Consider the following 25,574-nt stretch of genomic DNA (forward strand, 5'->3'; position numbering starts at 1 on the left):
GCGGGAAGGAGTGCAATACACAATTGTTTGATAAATGGGGTTTCTACTATTTATGGAGAAGGAATATCAATGAAGGGCATTCTGGCTTACCAGGACATCCATCGGCTAGGCTGTTTACCGATATGCAATACTTTTTAAAACCCTCTAATGACTCCACACTGTGGTGTATGTTTACAGCTTGTTCTTGCATTTAAGATGTAATGGAGAAGGTAACAGGACCTTGACATATGCCCTTAGAGCAGAGACTAATGTTTTCCATGTGTTCTGGGGCACAGAACATATCTATCATTAAGGAAAACTGAGAACCAGGTAGGTGATGTAGTTCGTCCACAGGATTTCAGTTTCCAATGTGGGCCTCACTGATACCCTGTATTTATTTTATTTTTATTTTTTTAAACATGTTATTTATTTATTTGAGAGAGAGAGAGAGAGGAGAGTGCACGCATGAGCAGGGGGAGGGGCAGACGGACAAGCGGACTCCTGGCTGAGCAGGAAGCCTGATGCAGGGCTCAATCCTAGGACCCTGGGATCATGACCTTAGCTAAAGGCAGACGCTTAACTGACTGAGCCACCTGGGCACCCACAGGTGCCTCTCTTTTAGTGCGGGTTTATTAAAATAAAAAAGGCATCAAGGCTTGTTTCTCTCATTAGGTATTTTAATTATATGTTTTACTATTTTGTTCTCTTAATTGTTTCTAAAGTATTTAAAAAAAACCCTCACATTTCTGGTCTCCTAGATCCTATCAAAATCCAAACATTTGATGAAATATTCAACTCAAGAAAGAAGAAACACACCAGATTTCTGACATCTCTGGGACAGAGAAGAAATATGTTAAAGATCCCAACAAAGAAGTGAGAAGATAAGAGGAGTCCACACTAAGAAAAAAAAAAAAAAGAAAAAAAAAAAAAAGAAATGCATAGCAAGACACTTACGCCGAAACTACTAACAGGAGCAGTGGATTGAATGAATCTAAATTTCCTTTAGGACCAATGTGTTTGGGAAGAAATTCCAAAGAAGCAATTTCAATACTGTATTCCCAGAAAGGAGACATTACTCGTGTCCCAGAGACATGGTAAAAGGAATCACTGCAATGAATGCCTGACATATTGCTAGACCGGGCAGTCAGAATAGTTGTCAAAACTGTGATGTCGCTCATTTATTTGAAATTTTCTTTTACCTTGTATGTATGTTTTTTAAGCTGCCTTCAATGTTTGTTTATCAACCACACAAGATTGTGTGATACAAATAATTCAATAAATGAAGCATTTATAAAGAGCCAATGCCTTCTAGGAAGGGGTCACTTCCCTTCTTCACTGAGACATTCTTTGCCTCTGTCAGAAGCTACATGGATGGTGGCAGACACCAACGGGCTGACAGTGTGCAACTGAGAGTTTCATGGGAGTTCAAAGATCAAAGATATTTTGGCCCACTTATATATTTTTTTACCCTGATGATGATTGATTCTACCCATTTTAATCAGAAATATGCCAATATGAGTGAAATTTTCTTAAAAAAGATATTTTCTAGAACTAACTCCATTAGGACAATTCCTGGATCAATTTTCAATATGCTTCAGTTAAATTCTTTGCCAATTTATTTGTTTTCATTATTATGAAAGTAAAATTATCATCATAGGATCCAATTCTTTTCTATGTAGATTCTATAACAAAGATTCAGTAAGCCAATCAAAATTGTTATCCATAACATCTTTCAAAGGATTCTGAGGTCACTACTTCTACCAAGTACAGTTTGTCTGGATTGGTTCTAAAGGTGTCAATTTTATTAAGAAGATTTGATTCACCTGTCAATAGCAAGTTTTACAAAGGGCATAGTGTGAGCCACTGACAGTTTGAACTCTTGCTCCATATTTTTCCTGAAATTATTTTTTTCCCAGGTCCATTTTTATATTTAAAATTTTATAACCAAGAATTGTTCCATTTATGATAAATTTTTATGGTGAACAGTTTGTGCTGTTTTGAGTTTTTAAAAGTATCATTTCTACTAGTAATAGTCCTTATTGATTGAATAAAATACAATAATCTCTGGTCAATTGTCTAGAATGGTGAGCAATTTCTCTTAAGTAGTTTAAGGTTTTTCTGGTGTGTACAATTGGTCTATTTTATTATGAACCTTTTATACATATTTGCTCACTCTGTGTACCCTGTATTAATTGACAACATCATTAATTTTTCTGTTACCAATAACAGCATTTGATTATGGAAAATTCCTACAGACTTCTGTATGTTTCAAATCACCTCTCTACAGATGTATTTTTAAAAATTTTAAAAAGTTTATTTATTTATTTAAGCAATCTCTACACCTGTTGTGGGGCTCGAACTCACAACCCTGAAATTAGAAGTCTCATGTTCTTCCAACTGAGGCAGCCAAGCACTCCCAGAATTCTTTTGAAAGGCGTGGTACCTTCCTTCAAATACTAACGTTCGCTGTTCAAACTATTGCTGTCTATATTTGACTTCTAGCATCTCAAGGAAACTCCTTAAGTCAAATCTTAGCTCTCAAGTTCAATGACTGCTCTTTGGTACTTTGGGTATTTGACCTCTTGTCTGTCTACTATTCCTGACCCTTCCACTCCATCCTTCTTTGCTCCCCTGACCATGTCAGGCTTTCAAACTTCAGCAGTTCCCAGTTAACCATAAGATAAACCTGTGGCTTACAAGTCTTCTTTTATCTGGTCCTCGCCTATTTATCTAGCTTATGGTTTCAACAAAACCTACCTTCCATTTTTAACTTGAACAAGATGTGCCTTCTAGTAGTTTCCTACACATATCATGCTACCAAAACACTTGGGCAACTTTAGTCTATCTTATCTTCCTGAATGGTTCTTTTACATTCTCTGCCTCCCTCTGGGTACCTCATCCTTTAAACTACAGTCCAGGCTCCCAAACCCCAGCCCAGCCCCACTGGGATGGTATAGGTGACTCTCCACTCTGCTTCCACATTATCCTCTACATGCCTCTAACCACGCACTCGACACACAGTCCTGCAATGATCAGATCTCAGTACTGTTGGCATCCTCAGTGCCAAGCACTGTGCCTGGCAGGCAGGTGACATCCAGTAAATGTTTTATAAGTCAACAAAGGCTTTGTTTAATAACTCTAGCAAACATTTCACTTAAGTTCATTGGCTAGAGATCGCTCTTTTATGAATTGATGATCAATCAGCTATGAGAATAATTATTACCATGTTTAAAGTGTCCAGAATAACTAATGATTTATCTTTTTAAAATTTGAAAAGTAACTTCAGCATTGTATCACTTTCTTTTTTAAAGAAGTAATTTTTAAAAAAGATTTTATTTATTTATTTGACAGAGAGAGAGAGATCACAAGTAGGCAAAGAGGCAGGCAGAGAGAGGGATGAGCAGATTCCCTGCTGAGCAGAAAGCCTAATGTGGGGCTTGATCCCAGGACCCTGAGACCATGACCCAAGCCGAAGGCAGAGGCTTAACCCACTGAGCCATCCAGGCGCCCCTGGATCACTTTTATATACAGGCTATGCGAAAATAATTTTCTTATAATTGTAATTACAGGATGACCGAAACATTTGTTCAGGTATGTCACTGAACTTTATAGTATGGAGAGTGAAATTTGATGTATGTGAATAAAAATACATCATTTAGGAGGCTGGTGAATCCCAGGAAAGAAGGCACACTGTGAAAAGAGAATCTTACTGCACTACAAACATATTTAAAAAATCTCACTGAGAGGGGAATGGGGAAAATTTGACATATGTAACTCTGGAAATGAACAGAGTCCCATAAGACTAAAGGTAAAAGGAACTCTAACGGCTGCAGTTGTTTCCCGTGGGCATACAGGTTAAGCATTCTTTTTTTTTTTTTTTTTTTTTTCTGACGCTGCTATCCATGTGAACAATTAAACAAATGCTGGCGGTTTCCCACTGTTGGTGTGGGAATTTCCAAGTAAGGATGGGGGGGGGGCGCTAGAATGATCCATGTGTTCATGGGTCAGAGTTGGAGATATCAGGATAAACTTTTATTTAATGTCATACAGATGGCTATATGTAGAAACACTTGTAGATACATGTAAATAATGGGTTAATACACACATATACATTTCCTTGCTCGGTCAGCTGAAAGGGCCTACAAGAAATGATACACTAGCAGCCCTGCCCGTATCTTGGTTCTGATACCATTTTTAAATGAAAGGAATCAAGGACCCCGGGAGAAATGGCTGATTCCAGGACTAGAACAAGAAATACACAGGATATGCCTGGAACCCCTTACAGTGTCAGAAAGTAATTGGGGTATGTCAGCCACAGGGGTGCAGGAGCCAACTGAAAGAGCTTCCAGTGGTTGAAGGTGGAACAATTCAAGCAGCAAAATGAAGTACTGGATCATAATCCAAAGTACAAAATAAATAACCATGTTCTTATAAATAAAATGACTGAGTAAGTTAATAAATGGAGAGGAGATAAATCTCGGCAGAATAATTTCAAATAAATTATGTAGAGACTCCATCCTAAAGGAATGTAACTCTTCTCTCCTTAAGTGCAGGCTGTGCATGCTGGCTTTCTTCCAAAGAGTAAAGTGTGGAAAGGGGGAAAAATTACATTACAGTAGAGAAACCTGACAAACGTTACCTCAGCCAGATGATCAAGGTCAATGCCAAGAGTCCCAAGTCATATAGTACTTACCCTTGGTATGAAGTGATAAAATGACGTGACCTCTGTGATCTTTCTCCTCCAACCATAACCTTAGTCTAATCTAATTATGACAAGAACATCAGATAAATTCCGGTAGAGTCGAATTCTATGATATTCCTAATTAGTACTCCTCAAAACTGCCAAGTTCCTTAAAAACAAAGGAAGTCTGAGAACCTATCACAGCCAACAGGAGTCTAAATAGATACAGTAACTAAATAACTAAATGTAACATGGTATTCTGGATGGGATCCTGATATAGAAAAATTGATTTGAGGTAAAAACCAAGGCAATCTGAACAGACTATTAAAATATATCAATTTTGGTTTATTAAGTACATATGAACATACTGCACTTATAATAGGGATAACAGTGTGCAGGGAGTAGGAGGGGTAATGGGTATTTGCTCAATTTTTTTGTGAATTTAAAACAGTTCTAAAAAAACAAAGTTTATTAACAATAAAAAAATGAAAAAAAAAAAAAGGGCGATGATTTAAAAAAACACTCAGGCCAAAACAACTAAAACATTTTATACTTAAAGTAATCCTTTTGTCCTAAAAATTATTTCCAAATAGAGTCAGGGTGGGAACAATTAGTTGTCCAAATTCCTATAAAGACTATAACAAAACAAGACAAAACACTTTCACTGATTAGAAGGAAAACTATAGGAAATTTACTGTGGTTAGGCCCCAGGTTTAGAACAGTAATTTCCTCTAATGGGATTTGTCAAAGTGTTCCTGTAGGTACTGATTTAATTCAATTCAGTACACATCTATTAAACACCTGCTCTGTGAATGGCCCTTAGTTTGGGATTGGGTAGTGGGTAGAAAAGCTGAGGAAGGGGCACCTGGGTGGCTCAGTCAGTTAAGCGTCTGACTGGATTTTGCCTCAGGGCATGGTCTCAGGGTCGTGAGATCGAGCCTCACATTGGGTTCTGCACTAGACATGGAACCTGCTTAAGATTCTCTCATTCTCTCTTTCCCTTTCTCTATGCCCTCCCTGCCATGCATTCTCTCTCTCTCTCTTTAAAACAAAAACAAAACGAAAAAAGCTGAGGAAGACACGGCTCTTGAAACCAAAGACGTTAGCGTCCGGAAGAGCATGAAAACATGACATGAATACTCAAATACAAGGCACGAGGTACGTGGGAATGCAAAACAGAGGGAGAGCTCATTACAAGAAAGGCACAAAGCTGGACCAGTACAAGGCATTATTTTGCAAGAACTGACAGGTCAGTTTGGCTGGAGTATAAGTTGAGGCGATCATGAGCCCCCAGAGATGAAGGGGGTCGCAGGGCACTAGAATCCAGCAGGACCGAAGCCACGCTTCCACAACACTAGTAATACCAGAACTGGAAAAATGGACAGGAGGGCAGAGAGGACCACGAGCGAGGAAGGGGAGCACACAACAGCCGGGGAGGGCAGGGCGTCAGAACCACGGCTTTCCTGCGATAACAGAATGAAGAGGACACACCATAAATGGCTTTCGTCATCCAGACAGCATTTGATAAGACTGCACGCCACTCTAGGGTTATGCTGACAGGAGATGGTCCTAATGGTTAAGACTGCCTCGCACGTACTGTTCTGACGCAGGCGCAGACACCCGAGGGAAGCGCTGACACAAGAGGGTGCTGCTTCGTCTTGCTTGACCTGACACAAATCAGCTTAGTTCTAGAAAGCTTCTGGTTTTTTTTTCCTGATTATAAAAATTGTAAATGCTCATCATAAAACTGGGGATCTACATAAAATAAAAACCACTCATAGTTGTATAATCCAGAGGTAATCATTTTCATAATTTTGGTCTATTCATGACGCATTGGGAAATAGTGCAGTTGGTTACTTAGGGAAATAATCTTAGTTATGTACACTCTTACAGGTTCTACCTTATACTATAAATAGGAAACCAGCATGGCCGATAAAAAAAGATGTTGTTTTGAGCATTAGGATCTATAGCCGTTTGTCTAAATGGCTGGGCTCCATTTCTGAGAAGCTCTTTTTGTATACACTTTGTGGCAATGAACTGTCTTGATATATATATGTATATATCAAGATATTATATATATATATTCTGATTATTTATATATATGTCAAGACAGTTCATATATATATATAAAATCAAGATACATATATAATATCAAATATCAATCTATATAATGGATAAATATATATAAAAATATATAGCATAGTATGTAAAGGCTTATCTTAACAATAGAAAATAAAAAAAAGATTAGAATGTATATAAGAAGTCTTCCAACTCTAAAATATCTTATTCTAAAAGAAACAGTTGTTTTATAATGAATTTTTTTTACTACAGTGCAATTTCTTAGGTATACAACTATCATGCCATCGCAGAACAAACTGCATACATTTTATATTCACAAAAATGCATGTATTTACCAAACTGGAATAAATACATATATACACACCCACACACTTGTATTTTATGGTATAGGAGATCTACTCAGAGACAAGGCAGGAAATTGCCAAGGAACCTGCCTTGTCTCTGAGTAGATCTCCTATACCATTAAATATTTTAAATGCTCTTTAGTGGATGATCATTTTAATCTGCCTAATATTTACCAATTCTTCCAGGGCCATGTCAACTTTTGCCTCCGTTATATGCATTCAGTGATAGCGCATTCATTATTTCTGGATGATAGCAAGAGATCCTCTGAATTGCTTTACCAGTGTCGAGCCTCTTCTTTTTATAGATTATCTTGTAATAGTGATTTCTCTCAAACATAGCACTGATCTTGTCACTTCTCAGCCCAGGAGGGCCTTCCGTGGCTCTCAACGGCCACATGATAAAGCTCACACTTCTTGGTCTGGTTTCACTAGTCCAGACCACCCCCTCCCTACCCCCAGGCGCCCAACATTCCTACCAAAGACAACCTTCTGTGCCTTTACTTCAATTTCCCCTTGCCTGAGATTCTAATATTGTCCCACGTTCCCTCTATCTTGATGACGGTTATTTGTGAACATGTCTTTCTTTTGGATTGTGCCATAAACTCTAGGAAGCCAGGACTTGCAATTTAATTTCAGTAATATTAAATATAAATCAAAGTCACTGAAGACCAACTCTATGCCAGACATCCTGCAAGGTGTTAAGAGTAGAGAGAGAGGAGTGCGACACAGTTTTCCCCCTTGGGGATCTCAGATCCCGACAGGGAGACAACCTACAATAAACACCCTGATTTGAGCACTACGTGAAACTGTAGGAGGACACTCAAGATCCAGGGCCCACACAGCAGAAGGTACAGGCTCTCTCTGTGCAGCCTGGGCTGTAAGCAGGTGATTTCCAAAGGGGCAGCAGAGTGCCAGAGAGCAGAGGGGAAGTGCAGCATGGCCTGTCCCAACCAATTTTGGACAGGTGAGTACTTCTTTAGTGTGGGAAGAAATGGATGTGCCCTTAGCCACAGCAAGATCAACACAAGCAACAGCCTTGCAAAATATGACTGGGCTTCAAAACCAAATGTGATTGAACATCTCTCCCAAGGATGTTTTGGTCATTCTTCCAAATATTTGTATTAGTTTGAAGTTTCTGCATATAATCTTGTTTCTCTTCAACTAGGATATACACTTACAAGGCAGAATGCATGTGTGTGCCCTTGCTGATTGTCTCAAAGCCCTCAGTCTGGTGTAGAACACAGAGTGGAAGTTTTATCAATATTTAAAGTCATAATCCAGCCCTCACCCTAATAGTTGTAGGCTCAGGGCTTAAACAGAATTCAAAATATCTGTTAGAAAAATTAACCACTGCTGAGTCAAGATAAAAACTGAAAGGACCAGCATATTTTGCAGAAATGTTTTGGATTAGTGATTTTGCCTCTAGAACAATTTTATTTGCCGTTAAAAAAGCAATGAAATGCAATTTGTTTCAAATGTCATATTTTAACGTATTTATGGTTGTCAATAACTGCGTAATCAACAGCAGAACAGAAAGTATAAATTTTCAGCTATGATAATTGGATTCGCTTCTCAGAATTGCTTGTACGTAATGACTGTTAATCAATGGATGACATTCCCTGCAGACAGGCCAGCCCTCTCCCTCCGGTCTCTGCTGGACAGGACAGTCATCTGTGACCCGAAATGGCATCTTCTCTATAGGGAGTCAGTGTAGTGTGATGACTTTGGCTCGGTAGCAGAGCCAAAGAAATGGAAGTGAGTGAAGAGCAAATTGGAACCATCCGTGTCATACTCTGTCAAATTTATACCAAACCAGAGCAACAGCCCCTTGTGTTTGTTTGGGGGAGGGAGTGAGAAATGCATGTGAGTGTGACTGTCTGAATCTGTTTGTTTAAACTAGAGAAGCAACAGGGCAGAGGAATTCTCTCAGAGGACCCTGTCCAATGAAGAGAAGAAAAAGAAATATTGAGACTAAACAAAGGAAATAAAAGAAGTAAAGGCTATAGCATAGCATAAGTGAATAATAAGGGGAATGTAGGTAGGCATAAATTCAGGTATGAATAGGCAAACAAAGACTGCAAAGGAAAGGACAGAACGTGGCAGGGGGTGGTGTGGGAAAGTTACAGTCCATAGAGAAAAGGATCACATAAGAGAGACAATGAAGAAGAAAATGATAACAGGGATATATTTAAGTCAGACCCTCAGAAGGTTCTCTGCAGGATGATTGGGTTCTGGAACCTTTTGCTGGGACGCTAACCCCTGCTCTCCCGCGCATTCTTCCCTTGGTGGTGGGGGCGGGGAGGCGGGGAGGGGAGGATGAAATATGTCTCCTGTCGTTAAATTTAACTCCTAAGTGTCATTGCCCATAATCCCACTCTTGCAGTTCTACGGGGACAGGGACGTGCCAACAGTCTGGCTGTCAATATCATTTTCCCAGGAGATGACAAGAACCACGGGAGAGTCACCAAAGGGAGAGTCAATCTCGCAAGAGTAGTTGGATAAAGCACAGGCAGGAGCTCTGATGTGTATTCCAAGGGACGGTGTCTGTAGAGAGAGGTAACTGTAGGGTTATGCTCTAATAAAGACTCAAGTCCGTCGATCCTGCCAGAGACCCATACATGATCTTCCATTTAATTCCTATTTCCTGTCCTCTCTGTTTGCAGACCTCACCCGCCCCGACAGACATGTAAAAAGCAGCTCTCTTACATGAGTCTGGGTATGTCACTGACAGCCACTGTCCCGTCATGGGTCTCGCTCTCTCCATCTTCCTCCTCTTCATCGCTGCTTTCCGACTCCTCACTGGAAGAGGAGTAATCGGTCACCTTCTTCAGTGGGCGGTTTGTTTCTTCGATCCGAAGTTCTCGTAATTCTTTGGCTAATGCCGTCAGATCCTACAAAAGAGAGGTTCGTTTGGCACGTATGAATTGTAGAGACGACCAAAGTCACATCTCTCAGCAACGCGGGGCTCCAGCTTAAGCAACAAGAAAAGAAAGCTCTAGATAGAACTGTTACAAACATAGTGGCTGCATGGAGCGGAGAAAACGATGTTTGTAGCGCAGAGAAACTAGAAAAAAAAGATGAAGTAAATTTAGACTTTGTTCAAAACCGATGGCTAGACTGAGACGGTTCAGTTCTGAATATACATGCGTATATATGTGTATGTGCGCTCTGTGTGGACACATATATACAAACATTGGGTTCTCGTTTTATTTTGTGAAGGTGACATAGGTCACCCTCAGAGTGAAGGGGAAAACACATGGACTGAGCAACTGTTCCCCGGGATTTTGGGACTCCTGCCCAAGCCACGGTCATGGCCTTTCCCCTCTTTGATTGCTACTGTACCAAAATCTAGCATCAGTCACAGAAAAGAGCAATTCCCACAGTTCCAGCTACCACAGTGGCTCACTTGATGTGTCATCATTCCCTGGGGAGCAGAGGCACCACATCAAATAATGGCCCGCCCCAAAGCCCCGTGCCGCTGAAATTTATAGCCCCAGAGCTGAGTTAATCAAGAGGAACAACAACGGAACAAAAAAAAAAAAAAAAAGGAATTATTGAATTCTCTTCCAGAACGACAGGTGTTTCATTTTCTTTTGTTTAAAATCAGTCACCTGGCAGAAACCCTCATGAGGAATACTGAAATGAATGTGCAAACACCAAAAGGGAAGGGACCATTTTTCAGGTTTCCATGAGTATGATGCGGTCTTCAGCCTTATGGATGTGATGGTGTGGTATCTAATCACGAGACACATTGCAGGCAGTGGGGCTGGATCTCTGACTACCTTCGACTTCACATGCTTTCAGGGCAATGCAGAGGGGAGCACTGCAGAAGCGTAGCCGCTCTAATTTGCACGGGTTACACTGCCCATGGCGTGTGGCATGCAAATGAGGAAAAAGCAATTGGACATCGGTCTTACCATTTCTCCCTATATTAGTGACCCATGTGGGAATCAGAGCATTCAGTGAGAGACAGGGCATTAGGGAGAAAGAAACTCATTGAAAGATACTAAATCCTACAGTTTTCTTATGACCATATTCTCTCTTTATTTCCATTCAGAAATGTATTTGTTTGTCCAATTCTCCTGAGGTCAGGTTAGAGCGATATAGGTGATCTAAATGGCATCTCCTAAACTAGCCTAATAGGTTAGAAGAAACACCGTGAGGAATGTGTATAGCTAAATTATAAAATGAAATTTTGTTCCGGGGGAGATCACAGATCATCACGTTTCTTTATCATCTCCTCTGTGTCAGGCATTGCTATTTTGGTTAAGACTAGGAGAGGAAATGGTTCGGGTGTTTCATTTGGTCTAGAAATTTAGGAAGTTCAAGGTGGTAAAGGAAGGAGTCATTTCTTCCAATTTCATAATAAAATCAAAGGAAAGCAATCATGACTTTTAAATTTGTTCTGAAGGGACTTGAAGCACTGGAAAAGGGAAGATTTTGAAAATTCATATTGTGTGTTTTCCACCTAAAGATGCTTGCTGGGCTTTTTACACACATGCACACATGTATGGCCTCAATCTCAGTGGATATATGTACCCCATCCGTGAAAATGAAAATAGAATTGTATTAAAAAGACTCAAAGGTGTTAAATATAATGTATACCGCTAAAGAGGAAAATTACCGCATAGATAGAATTTTATGCAAATATATTTCTTGTTTCTTTATCAATGGGCCAAAATAGGAAGAGGCAATATTCAGATTTTGGCTTTATATTCCGTATTTCCTCTGGATATTGCCAATGTTTATCTTTATCAAATTGAGAAGACAGTGAAGGGTATGCAACACTTGAACACAGGGGGAAATACACTTTTGATATTTGTTAATGCTATAAATAGAAAAGGATATTATAATCATCCAAACCAGCAAAATAGTAACAGATAAATTTATTTTGTGTCTTGTCTTCTATATTTTAGGAGCATTGTCAGTCTCACCAAAGAATGTAAGGCATTTAAAATGTTACTTATCATTATAAAATGCATTCATTATAATTTAAAGAGAGAATATGGTTTAAGATAATTTATTTCTAATGTTAATATTCTGAGTAAAATATAATAATATTAGCTGTGATTTATTTATATTTATGATACATTTTCCCTGTGGGTTCATTTTCCTCATCTCTGACATTTCAAAACAAGACAAAGGAGATTTGAAAAAAATCAAAACTCTAGCAATATGAAGCCAGTTCAAAGCCCACTGATTTCAAGAAACTCTCATTTGTGAAAATGACCTGATTTTTTTCTAACACTGTATATAAGAAAAGTTTAAAGTTCTGATTTGTTTTACAATTTCGCTTAAAATTAGAATATTTGGGGGGGGGTTCTACATTATTAAAGAGCTATCTTTCTTGAAACACTGAAAGTAATTGCAAATTCCTCTTAAGTTTACTTGGTAACAGCTTAGACGGTGAGACATATTTGAGACTCCCAAGGTAACAATAATGAGTAACTCAAAGGTAATATCCCAGTCAAAGAAAATTAATCTCCCATTGCCAATGGTCTACACGCTTAGCTGCGGTTTTGTTCCTTATCCATCCTTTCTGGAAGAATTTATAATAGCAAAGTTATAGAATATAGACACGATCTAAAACTGACACCACTAGGTTCAGATCCATTTTCATACATTTTAGTTTCTGACAATACCAATTTTCTCCATATAATGAGTTTTCGTGGTAATTTATTGCTTGGCTGTCTCAAGCCTCGAGCTAAAAAGTATTAAAAAAAAAAAAAGAAAAAGAAGTGCTATTTAGCGTGAAAATATTTGAGAAATGTATAGTATAACTAAAAAAGAAATACAGCAAAATGATAAGTTTTTTTTTTTTTTTAAACTATGGAGTAAACAAATATGAAGATAGGAGGCTCTTAGCCTGAGGCTTCTTTGCTAAAACACTTCTTAGAATTAATTTGATTCGTTTTCATTAAAAAACCTCTTATTTAATCTGACAAGTATGCATACTTGACCTAAAAAGGTGCTCTTTTAGGTCTCTTTTTAGAAACAATGTAGTTTATTTAGATTTTAGTTCAATATTTTGAGCTATTAAAATAAAAGTTAAAAACCTTTAAGCTGGTCTTTATGTACGAAAATAATTTATTTCCCTTTTAGAAAATCTTAAGAAATGACCTTGGGAAAGTTACTTGACTTCAGTATCCTCATCTGAGAAAGAAAGGGTTTAGACCACTAGCTATTATTCAAATTCTCTCCAATCTGTGGGTGTGCTCTGGAATTTTCCAGATTCTTACGTAGTAACAAAAAAATTGTGCTAAAGCCAGTGTTCGCTTTTGTATTTCATCTTCATGTCATATGTTTAATCGTGCTAAAGTAAAAAGGATAGTTATTTTCAACGATTATGTTAATCATAGACTATATTGCACAATCTTATAGTCCATTACAAAGGAGTGCCAAACTAATGGACAACCCTCAGATGGATGTTCATGAAAAATCAAACGATTAGATTAACAATAGCAAGCAACACTTTTTTCAGAGTTTTGAGGCTTTTCATTTCAATTCGGGGTTATCTAAATGGCCAATCGGTCACTGTAGAAGGAAGTGATATCAAAACCTATGAATGAAGATGGGAGAGAGGTTTATTGCAAGATTTCTCAACTGTGGCACTAATGGCATTTGGGGCCAGATCACTCTCTATGATGGGTTGCTCTCCTGTACATGGGAGGACGTTTGGCAGCCCCTCTCTGCTCTACCCACAAGACACCACTGGCACTGCCTCCCCACCTCCAAGTTGTGACAACCGAAACTGTCCCCAGACTTTGCCAAATATCTTATTAGGGGGGATGGGGAGAGGTGGGAAAAGGAGAAGAGGAATCATCCCTGGTCAAGAACAGGTAGAACAAAGTAATACTGTATATTTTGTGGTTTAGATCAGTGACATTCAAGGGTAGATAGGATTATCAGAATTACCTGGAGGGCTTTTTCCAACCACACATGGTTCCAGAGATTTCCGTGCATAGCTTACATCCCCTCAATTACTTATACTTCCGTTAGCCCTTGTGGTCTCTGTCCAGTGCATGAGAGTAAAACCAACGAAATAAAGCCATTTTTAAAAGCCTAAAATATCCTGGGTTTACCAGATGAAATCCATCTCCCCGTGGCAGTCACCTTCAAGCTAATTTCTGTGCATATGAGATTCCCCTAGAGTTATACACACACACAACCATTTTCCTAGCAGCCATGGCATCAGAATATCATTCTCTTTCTTCAACAATTTGGGAGAAAATTGATACAAGTTGTGATAGTTGTGTTCTTCTGACTATTTTATGAGGGGAAGGGCCAGGCTGTGTCAGAGAACAATGAACATTCCCTTTCTATAAATGCTGTCTACACACCGTCAACATGGAGAGTCTCATTTTTTTTTTAAGAGCAGCAATCCTTTACCTGAGAAATAACGTTCTAAATCACTCTGAATTTAGGTAAAGTGTCCTAATTTTGAAAAAGTGAGGCTCTTTGATAAAGATCAGATGCATAGAAAACTGTTATTTTCACCTGCCAAAATGGCTCCATGTCTCCAGCCCAAACGAGGACGACCTCTTGGCTTTACACTTCATAGAATGCTCTCACACATGTGACCATGAATGATCCTAATCAAGCTTGTGATTGAGGCAGAGTGGGCGTCTTTCTTCCCATTGTATACAGGAAGAAACTGGCCCAGAGAGATTCTATGAGACTGGTCCTGGCCAGTTACTTCTTGGGGGAAGGGCTAGAATTTGAATTTGTTGACTCTAAAGCCAGTGCTTTTTCCATATCATTTCACAAAAATGGTGCTCAGCACAGTACAGCTATAAAGCCATAATAGTAGTCTTCAGATTCCATGCAGTCAGGACTCTTGGCAAGGCCTGTCTCTTAAAAACAGCATCAACAACTATGCTGTGTTCATGCAGGTCTGACAAACAGCAGAAAGGCAGTCATCCTTCTAAGCAAGCTACCTAAGATTGACAAAGCCATATATTTTTCTAATGGAAAAATGTCTCCACAGATAAGGAAATAAAGTCACTGAACTTGCCAGGATTCATTAACTAAAGTTGATGTTGCTGCCGATGCTGTAGTTAATGTCCCACAAAACGAATCTAACAATACCCAGTAACTCCTTGTTCACAAATCACACACTATAAATTCAGAGTGCTTTAGCATGATGTCTCTCTTCTTTGTTAGTCAAACCATCAATCCCTCCCTCGCCCCCCTCCCCCGCCCTGCACAGCTGGGGTGTACAGGTAAAGAGCTAGGCTTTGCTACTGGAAGATACTGGGATAAAAAACTATGAATAACACAGCGCTAATGCTTATCTTTAGCCAGACTGGAACACTGGAAAAGAGACATTCTGCCTTAGAAGGAAGGTCCCTAGAAATTCCCACAAGTGTCTGAGGGCCTTGGGCTGGCTGCGGTTGAAGGGGCTTGGCTTCCAGCAGACCACACTCCAGAGGACCGAATTTTAAATCTCTGACCCATCAGGCCACCTCTCTGAATGTCAACATCAGGAAATCATCTTAATATTTACATCTTGTGACAGCATGACCAAGAAAAGGTAATACTAACCTCATCTATTGCTTTCTTATAGCTCTGAGAGAGGAGGAACCCAATCCAGAAGAATCCACAGGCGAAGGAAAAGCCAGAAGAAAGGCAGCAGGTTAGACACACAACGGGAACTGTTAGTACACAACCACTAAATGCCAGAGAGCAGAGAGAACCTCAACCCTGAAGGGGGCAAATTCCCTTTGGGATTATTCTCGCTCTGCCCCCGAACTTTAATATGTGCAAACCAGAGTGAACCAAAAAGTCCTCATATTTATTTCATGGAAAAGGTTCTCTGAAATTTTAAAGAAAGTAAGTGGATAGTCACTCCTCCCAAATTAATTTCCAACTTTCCCAAATGTCAGCTTTTACGCTCTTATTTCTTTTGCCAAAGCTATTTGGGGTCTGTCATGTCTCAGTGAGGAAGATAGATTTCGAGTTGTCAGGCCCCTTGACAAACCATGCTTATCACATTTGGATCTAGAAAAATACAGTCCTGAAGGCATGAAGAACAGCAAAAATTACATTAATTCGTACAGAAAATAATGTAGGGAGAGGGCGGAGCAGACAACAGAAAGCCACAGAATGTGCCCACATCTCCGTAACTGCAGCTCCACATTTTTTTGTCAAAGCTGCTGAGTAGAAATTATGTAACGATAGGAGTTATTTCTCCCCCTTTTTTATTCTCTAAAGTAGCATTAACGATCAGCAAAATGCCTAAAGGCAGATAAGCAATCCAAAATCTCTTCAGTTCTTTCCTGATCAGGTATGACTTCCTTCTGGATGCTTCTAGCATCCACGCTTCTTCTTAATCTCAGTGAAGTTTTGTTTCATAGTCATGAGTGTATCCCCAACCACTTGATCCCACAGCTTCCCTGGCAACTCAAGAGAGTTCAAAAGCACTCACAGCTGGTCGACTAGGTCGGGTAATGTCTCTGGATTCTTCTGGCTTCACCTTGGAAGGCTCATGGGGGAGCACAGGAGATCCTTCCGACTTACTGTTGGCTAGACAGAAAAACAGAGGCCAAGAAAATTAATGGCTATCACAAAGTGTTGACTACAGTCCCACATTCTGTGGTGAGTCACCCTTCAGGATTACTCAGGGGATACGTCATTCACTTAGACAAATCCTCAGACACATCTGTGAAAACTGTTCATGTTCAGGCAAAAGCATTCAGGCTTGTGACCTGGAAGTCACTCTTATTCATAAGGAAAATCAGCAAGCACCACTGCCACGATCATTTACTGAGAACTAAATGTGCGTCACACTCAATGCTAAATGCCTTCTACGTCAACTGTCTCATAGGATTCTTGCTCCCACCCAACATGTGGCACTCTTTTCCCATTTTACAGTTCAATAGACTTTGAGAAATGGCATAGTAGCCTAAGGTCCTGCAGAAATTATGGGCAGAGCTGGGATTCTGTCTGGTTTGTCCAAGTCCTAGTCTCAGTTATTACACTAAACCAAGCTTCTGTGTTAATATTCTATGCTAAATTTCTTCTTTTACCACTTACCCATTAGAATAGGTCATTTTGATGGCACAGAAATGTATTATATTTGATGGAATGGTTTTTAAATGGGAGGCAGGAGTTGTCTGGGTCCTTTAAGGAAGAAAGAATGAGGTGGGGATAGGAAGGAGAGTGTTGGTGACCAAGGGAAGAGCCCCAGGACAGAAGTACAGAGCAAGCGGGGTGGGGGGGCTCCCCAAGTTCCAGAGTGAAGAGCATCTCTCCGATTATTTATAGGTAGAGAAAATCTATCTGGTATAGGGCAGATTCTTTTGTTGTAAGGTCTTTCCTGGGCAGAAACACTCTAGGGAGACAACAGTGTTCTTAACCCCGAGAACCTAGAGGCCAAAGGAAAGATAAGAATTAAACCCAAACCAGGTCGGAGAATTAAAATGATACCTATAATTTCAGTTTTCTTTAGTTTGCTGTAAGGATATTGAGTGGCTTATGAACAGAAAAAAGATAAGCCAATGGCAGTTTTCTAAACTAAGCAAATTTATATTTGGATGAAAGCAAGAAAAGTGCACATGACTAGGGGCTGGGCCAATGACGTGTGAAGAACACATACGGGAGCAGCCGAACTCCAGTCCAGAGACAAGAGTATCGCATGCCAGGTTTCAACCTTTTCAAAATGGACAGTGATTTAACTTATTTAAAGCCTTAAAAAGATACTAGGGAACCAACTCTGGTTGTGCCCAACGAAGAGGCTAAGAAAAAAATAAAGGACTGGTGGTTTTTCTCAGGCAGAGTAATTTGTTAATATTTGTCAGATTGCACTTAAGAAAGTTCTCGTCTTTGTTGTGTAGAAGCAAAATTATCTTCTGAAGGAGGTGGTTCAGAAGAGTCAATTTTTCAGCAAGAAACAATGTGTTGTCATGTGTAATTAGCTGGCCATTCTGCTGTTTTCCACAAGCTTCTTCATTAATGAGAACTGCACAGTGATGAAAGACTTGAATAAATGGTCGGAGAGGCTCATTTTTTATTCCTCTTGAGTAGGAATAACCTGAAGAGTCAAATATACTTTTTAAGTCAACGGGTTTACTTCTTCTCTAAAGTGCATATGTATTCTATGTTAGTCTTTACAGAATTTCACTTTGAGAGATCCCTAGTATTATGAACCATATTCAGAATACCAAAGAGGGATGAGTGGCGTAATGGGAAAAGAGGATACTTGGAGGTACATGAAACTGGAAACAGGCAACAAATGGAAATGGTAATCCAGGTGACTCATAAGTGATGACCTTTTCAAATAAGACCAATAATCTATGATCTTCCCGGAAAACAACATCACCTGCAATGAGAAAAGATTTAGTCCAAACTGATGTCACACATGGGACTGGGGATGGTGGTTCTCTCATCTAAGGAGACCGAGGCTAAGGGCAGTTAGAGGACTCTGTAGCATCGCACAGTGGTGGCCACGCCAGGAGCAAGAGGGCACAGAAGTCTGAAGTGAGCTGAGTCCGTGCCCATCACTCTCTGCCTGAGGCAGCGCTGTCAGGGAAAGGCAGGGGAAAGCTTACCTCGAACTCTGGTCCGTTCACTGGATCCCGCTTGCGATCCAGGCTGTGAGCCTCCTTGGGAGCTAGGCTGGGAGCTAGGGGTGCTAGAGCTGGAGGAACTGCCACTGCTGGTCCTCTGCAAGGGGCTCTCCAAGATGGGCTCAGTTCTGCGGAGGTCAGGGTTGCTGTACGGAAGGCAGAGCACCGTGACTACACCCTCCAGACCTCGCCATTCCTAGACACAAGCACAGTCCAGCCCCACCCCGGGTACAGAGGAGCAGCCAGAGCCCTTGTGTCACCCTGCACGGAAAGGGTCACTGGGAATGATAGTCATGTCCTTCTCTGTGGAGCTCCCAGCCTGATACTGCTGATGAGATGAACTCCTGACCCAGCTCCTGGGTCATCACACTAAAGTATTAGCTCTGAAATGGTGCTCTTCAAAGGAGGCTTTCTTTTAAACCCTTATTCCCCTGTTCATTGTAAAAACAAAACAAAACAAAACAACCAAGCCTTGAAAAATAATAGAAGATTTTAAAAAGGCGGGGGCGGTGGAGAAAGCAACATATGCGATCTCTGACCCAAGAGAAATCCAGCTATATTTTACTATTTGGTGTAGTATCTTCTAGACTTTTTCCTCTTGTATATATGGAAGCATGTTACGCGTTCAGTTTTGCAGCTTGCTTTTTCCCCTTAACATTGCATTGGGAGCAGCTCCTTAGGCTTGCAAAAACAATAATGGCTGCTTAACAGTCAGTACATGGATGAATTAGTTGAACCGTTCCTCTACAGCTGTATATTAAGGTACTTCCAGTACATTGGCCTGACACATGACACTGAAATGAGTATCTCTCCAGGCACACAAATACCCATCCCTACCTCCTTTCCGGACCTGGAATTCTTGGGTGGAAAGACATGAACTGGGATGTGTGTGTTGCATATGTTTGTATGTGAGCATGTAATGGTTTCACCAGTTTTTGCTGAAGTGTAGGAAATAATCCATCTTACTGAATTGTTAACCACACTTTATTATGAGCAGTTCGCTAATTTGTTTTTAAAAAGTATCTTGTTTTAATGTTGTTTTTAAACATTACTTTTCAAAAAAGACATCTAATGGCCAACAGACACATGAAAAAGTACTCAACATCACTCAGCATCAGGGAAATACAAATCAAACCCACAGTGAGATACCACTTCACCCGTCAGAATGGCTAAAATTAACAAGTCAGGAAACTACAGATATTGGCGATGATACAGAGAAAGGGCAACCTTCCAATACTGTTGGTGGGAATGCAAGCTATTTTCCACTTTGGAAAACAGTATGGAGGTTCCTCCAAAAGTTGAAAATAGAGCTACCCTATGACCCAGGAATTGCACTACTGGGTATTTACCCTAAAGATACAAATGTAGTGATCTGAAGGGGCACGTGCACCCAAATATTTACAGCAGCCATGTCCACAATAGCCAAACTATGGAAAGAACCTAGATGCTCATCAACAGACGAATGGATAAAGAAGATGTGGTATATGTATATATACAACGGAATACTACGCAGCCATCAAAAGAAAATGAAATCTTGCCATTTGCAATGACATGGATGGAACTAAAGAGTATTATGCTGAGTGAAATAAGTCAATCAGAGAAAAACAATTATCACATGACCTCTCTGATATGAGGAATTTGAGAGGCAGGGCAGGGGGTTGTGGGGGGTAGGGAAGGAAAAAATGAAACAAGATGGAACTGGGGAGGGAGATAAACCATAAAAGGCTCTTAATTTCATGAACCAAACCAAGGGTCGGGGGGGGGGGTAGGGGTAGGGTGGCTGGGTGATGGACATTGGGGAGAGTATGTGCTATGGTGAGTGCTGTGAAATGTGTAAGCCTGATGATTCACAGACCTGTACCCCTGGGGCAAATAATACATTATGTGTTAATTTAAAAAAAATAAACTAAAACAAGAAAAAAAACCATTACTTTTGAGGGAGAATAATTTTATTCACATTTATTTACCATTTATAATTCTTCATCTGTCAATTGCTTAATCAAGGTCTTTGCTTATGTGGTCAGTGGTACATTCATATTTTTAAATTTCTTTCAAGAAGTCTTTATGTACTTGGACTCTTATCAAAGGGAGGTGTGTTTTAAAGAATTATTACTAAGCCCTAATTCAAGAACAATACTAGTAGTCCCTACTTGTGATGAGCCCTTACTGTATTATTCACTTTGATAGCTTAACTGCCCAAACGGTAGTTATTTATTTGCTCATTCAGTTGGTCATACCCAGCACTGGGTCAGGCATCTGAGAGACGATGATGAACAAGATACAGCCCTTGCCCTCCGCCAGTGTGCCAGTCACGCCCAGCCAATTTCATCCCTGCTCTACCTGCTGGGAGCCCGGGGCAGTGAGCAAGGGCCACCAGGGCCACTCTTGGTGGTCATGAAAGCTGTACTGGGACAGTGGTGGGGAACAACTGCTCAGGTTTTTATGATTTTGTTATAAAAATTAGCAGTCTCCTCACTCAAAGTTTCCAGAAAGGTCTTTTTAATTTATAATTCCTAGGCCTTTTCATTTTTCCTTTAGATTTTCACAATGCTAGGCCTAAATGGTTATTTACTGAGACCTGAAACCAAGAGCTCAAATCTGCTGCCAGCCACCTGTCCCATGGATCCCTCCGTGTTTCCAGTGCCTTCTGTTCTCCAAACAGAACTGCACATCTTTGCTAACAGTCACCACAGTGAAAATGGAGACATGATTTTTAATGCAGGAAGTCCTGTTAGGATGTAATTTTACACTTTCATCTTGCTCCGCTCATTTCAACAATGTCAAGTGCACTCTGAACTGTGCTGGGTCTCCCACATTTCATGTATAAAAATGAAAATAATATGGTCTCTTCCCTTGAGACATTTGCATTTTAGTGTGCCAAAAATCTGGCCACAGAACAGCACCATTATAGTAGCAACTAGACCAAATAATTTTTTTTGAAAACACAAGATCCTTGCTTTTTACTGAGGTCTCTGCCAAAAACATTTGGTCGAGTTACAAACATTTTTTTAAAAAAAGATTTTATTTTTTTATTTGACAGAGAAAGAGAGAGAGCAAGTACAAAGAGGCGGAGCTGGAGAGAGAGAGAAAGAAGTAGACTCTCTGCTGAGCAGGGAGCCCGATGTGGGGCTCAATCCTGGGACCCTGGGATCAGATCCTGAGCTGAAGGCAGACATTTAACCAACTGAGCCACCCAGGTGCCCTAAGTTATGAACATTTTAAAATATCGGGTTATTGGAAGACATGGCTGGTGGCCCTGAAAAACACATGTAAAAACAAAGATATCCCCATAGCTTTTTAATTTTGATTGTATAAATGTAAACTTTATGGCAACATTTATCTTTTAAGTTCTTATGGTGAAGGGGTTGCTAAGTCAACCCAGCAATATCACCAATTGCAGCAGAAGTAATTATCAAGTTTAAGGAAAATGTTTTAAATTCTCAATATTGTTAGAGAACTCCTCTGCACAGTAATTATTTTTGTGAAAACTGCTATCATTTAATTGGCTTAAATAGATTTGGTTCCATACTAGAAACAGCTCTGATTTGGAGAACACCTAAAATGATAAATGTATAACATTTGCACAATATCCTACCTTTTGAATTCTCCTTAAATAAATAGTCTTATTGGGGCACCTGGGTGGCTCAGTGGGTTAAGCCTCTCCCTTCGGCTCAGGTCATGATCTCACGGTCCTGGGATCGAGCCCCGCATCGGGCTCTCTGCTCAGCAGGGAGCCTGCTTCCCCCTCTCTCTCTGCCTGGCTCTCTGCTCACTTGTGATCTCTCTCTCTATCAAATAAATAAATAAAATCTTAAAAAAAAAAGAAAGAATCTTATCTTCTTTCATTCCCCAATAATAAATTCTTTCCCATGTTCTTCTTATTAAACAGTGGCAGTTTAATTAATTATTTAATTAACTATATTATTTGATCAATTCTTTATTATTTAATTATATAGAAATAAATTTTATTAATTTAATTTAATTAATTATGTAGGAATGAAATTAATAAAGTCCCCAAATACTTTTTTCTGAAAATTCTATTGCTAACCAACTGTATTGAAGACTGAGTGTGAGGGGCACACTAAGGCTTTTTGGTAGTTGCTTCCATTTTGTAGGATGGTAACGTAGTGTTCCTTGAATAAAAAAAACAAAAACAAAAACAAAAAACCACACAAAAAATCCAGCTATGAGGAGAGGGTAACTGTGAGCTCTGAGATTTTTTCCAGCTGTTTGCGTGAACATAGCACTCGTTCAATCCTTTAACCAACACCTTTCTATGAAGCACCTACTTTGTGAGCCTCATTGGACCAGTATGAGGGATGGAGACAAGCACCGTCACAGGTATGAGGTTCAAGATAATTCTAGAGAAGGGATACATGCAGTGGAGAGCACAGTGGATAAGGCAAACCTCTGTTTGCTGTGTGTGAAAGGACCTTCAAGTATTGTCAGTGTTTGGGGAACAACGAATGTGGTCCAGAGTGGTTGAGGTGGGGGTCACCATGGGGACAGGACTGGGCCTTGGCGTGGGGAGCAGGAAGTCTGGGGGAAGGAGCTGAGCGAGGACACGGGGGCTGGGGTCTTCCCGGGGCTCGCCGGTATGGGGTGGACACCACTGTGAGGGAAGAGTAGGGAGGAGCACCACATCTGTGTCCGATTTCCTGGGAAGACGGGCTCATCGGAAGGAGCGGACAGTTGAGGCTGCAGTGCCTCTAATGCTGGACAAAGCACACAGACCTCCCAGGGCAGGGTTCCATCTGACCGGCTTGGGGAGAGAGGCAGGCTGACCAGATGGGAGGCCACCACCATCCTGATGACAAGACCTGGGACACGGTTGTCAAGGAGGGGCACGGGGACTGGCAGAAGCAGCTGGATGTGCACACGTCTTCGATGGGACTCAGACCCTCTTTCTGTGTGAAATTAATTGGATCCCACGGGCATTAAATCCCTGACCTTGGCCTCATTAGCACGAGTCCTCCTCACTGGAGCTCACCAGCATGGGTGCTGGTCTTAATAGGCTGCTGTTTTTGCTTCTGGAGACTGAAAAAACTATTTCATTTCTATATAATACCACGTAGAAATCGGGAAAACTTTAAAATGCTTTTTCTACCTTATTAATTTTGGGGGGGGGATATAAGTATTTTGAGAAAATGTCATACCATTCATATTATTCTTTTCCTTATTGTGTAGTAACATGGTCTGGCCTTGGGGCCATGGGGTCTGAGATAAATCCTTGTAGAGGGAATTTTAGAAGGATTCTATGAAAGAACAGGTTTCCTTTGGTCACATATTAACTGTAACTACTCAGATCCAAATGTGAAAAAAAATTGAAAACATTCATATATATTTCTTTAAATGCTAACTTTTAGTCTGAACTTTTAGTTCAGACATTTGCCATCCCACAGACAATGCTGTTTGCTCTATAAAACACACAGTAAAGTGAAAATGTGGCAATTATTCCATTTACTTAAATCATATAAAAAGTCAAAACAGAAAATTAGGATTACAAAGTGATTTCTTGGCCCAAATATTGGGCCAAGTCTATAATTAACTGGCTGACTGCCAAAATTCACTCTACTTTGTTCTTTGATGACACAGCCAATGAGACCAAATGAGCCATGGGAAGAGAGGTTTGGGATGGACAGAGAATTATTTTTTGAAAGTAAGCATTTAGTCATTGGGTTTTGACTGGGTGTTTCTGGCTTAATTTAAATCTTTTCATTTTCTGAATATACTTGTTTGATCAAACTTTAATTTGCTTTAAAGGAACACATGAATCAAAGTTAAATAATAAAGTACATGGAATTTTTTAAAACAGTATTTTAAAAAATGAACAAGTCAAATCTTGACTTGGACTCAGACGATCACCTTGACAACATAAGGCAGCGGGGAGCAGGTTAAGGACCGCACAGCGATGTGCGCATGTGTGAGAAGGAAGGTCGGAACAGGGCTGGGGGTCCTGGGGACTGACAGTGCTATCATGGAGACTGCAGCCACTGGCGATGGGAACTGTCACGTGCACATAATAACATGAGTACCAGCTCGAGCAGGGAAGTTTGGGGGATATAAATATGTCCCAGGGGACGATAACTTTTCAAAGGTCGTCAGTATCACAGGAGGAGAATTGATAACCACAGGATTAAGAGGGGCTACTAACATAACCCCCAGATCGCTCGGTGGGAAGGGTGGAGGCAAGATGCTGTCTTGTCAGTCAGCCAATCAAGAGTCCTCTCTCCTCTGGGCACAGGAGGCAGCAATGCCAGCTGCATCTGTGACTAAACATGTAAGCACAGCAGGGTACTTAAGAGTGTGGACTTGGGTGCAATGGTTCGAGCTGGAGGTTCAAATGGTGGCTCTATCACTTAGGAACCTTGTCACCTTAGGGCCAATAGACTTAACCTGTGTTGGTCTCCATCTCCCTTCTATAAAATGGAGGTGACTACGGCCACCACCTCCCAGAGTTGTTGTCAGGTCATGGTCTCAGGGTCCTGGAATTGAGCCCTGCATCGGGCTCTCTGCTCAGCAGGGAGCCTGCTTCCCCACCTCTCTCTGCCTGCCTCTCTGCCTGCTTGTGATCTCTCTCTCTGTGTCAAATAAATAAATAAAATCTTAAAAAAAAAAAGAGGATCATTTCAAGGAAAAGAGCTGGGTGGATAAAAAGGAATACTGACCAACTCTAAGAAATACAGCTTAGACCATTATAAATTCCATTGTAAAGGATTGCTTATTTCAAAGCAACCCCTTTTTATGGCTTTATAGATGGACAACTGCCTGAAAAATGGTACAAAAAGAACTGTGAGAACTTCATCAAGAGCAATAAAAACAGGAGAGTGTGTTTTACGGTAAAGTGCACCACCAATCACATCTCTGTTGTCTGTGCCCGTGTGTTTCCTTTACACACCGACTCAAGGCTTAGCCATGTGACTG

General features: G+C 40.4%; 1 protein-coding gene across 7 annotated transcripts in view; it reads right to left on the minus strand.

The window, feature by feature from the left end:
- TNIK (TRAF2 and NCK interacting kinase) overlaps positions 1 to 25,574 on the minus strand; it is a 378,322-nt gene that overhangs the window by 25,818 nt on the left and 326,930 nt on the right. For 4 of the 7 annotated variants that reach the window (XM_082688665.1, XM_082688670.1, XM_082688668.1 and 1 more), the window contains 4 exons: positions 18,633 to 18,796; positions 16,511 to 16,608; positions 15,628 to 15,651; positions 9,790 to 9,974 (listed from right to left, as the gene is read on the minus strand). In XM_082688665.1, coding sequence (XP_082544791.1) covers positions 9,790 to 9,974; positions 15,628 to 15,651; positions 16,511 to 16,608; positions 18,633 to 18,796 — 471 coding nt within the window. The remainder of the gene's footprint in view (positions 1 to 9,789; positions 9,975 to 15,627; positions 15,652 to 16,510; positions 16,609 to 18,632; positions 18,797 to 25,574) is intronic. The other 3 variants (XM_082688671.1, XM_082688669.1, XM_082688666.1) reach the window with 1 other exon arrangement.

This window comes from Mustela nivalis (assembly GCF_964662115.1).
Source record: "Mustela nivalis genome assembly, chromosome: 1".
In the NCBI taxonomy this organism is placed as follows: domain Eukaryota; kingdom Metazoa; phylum Chordata; class Mammalia; order Carnivora; family Mustelidae; genus Mustela; species Mustela nivalis.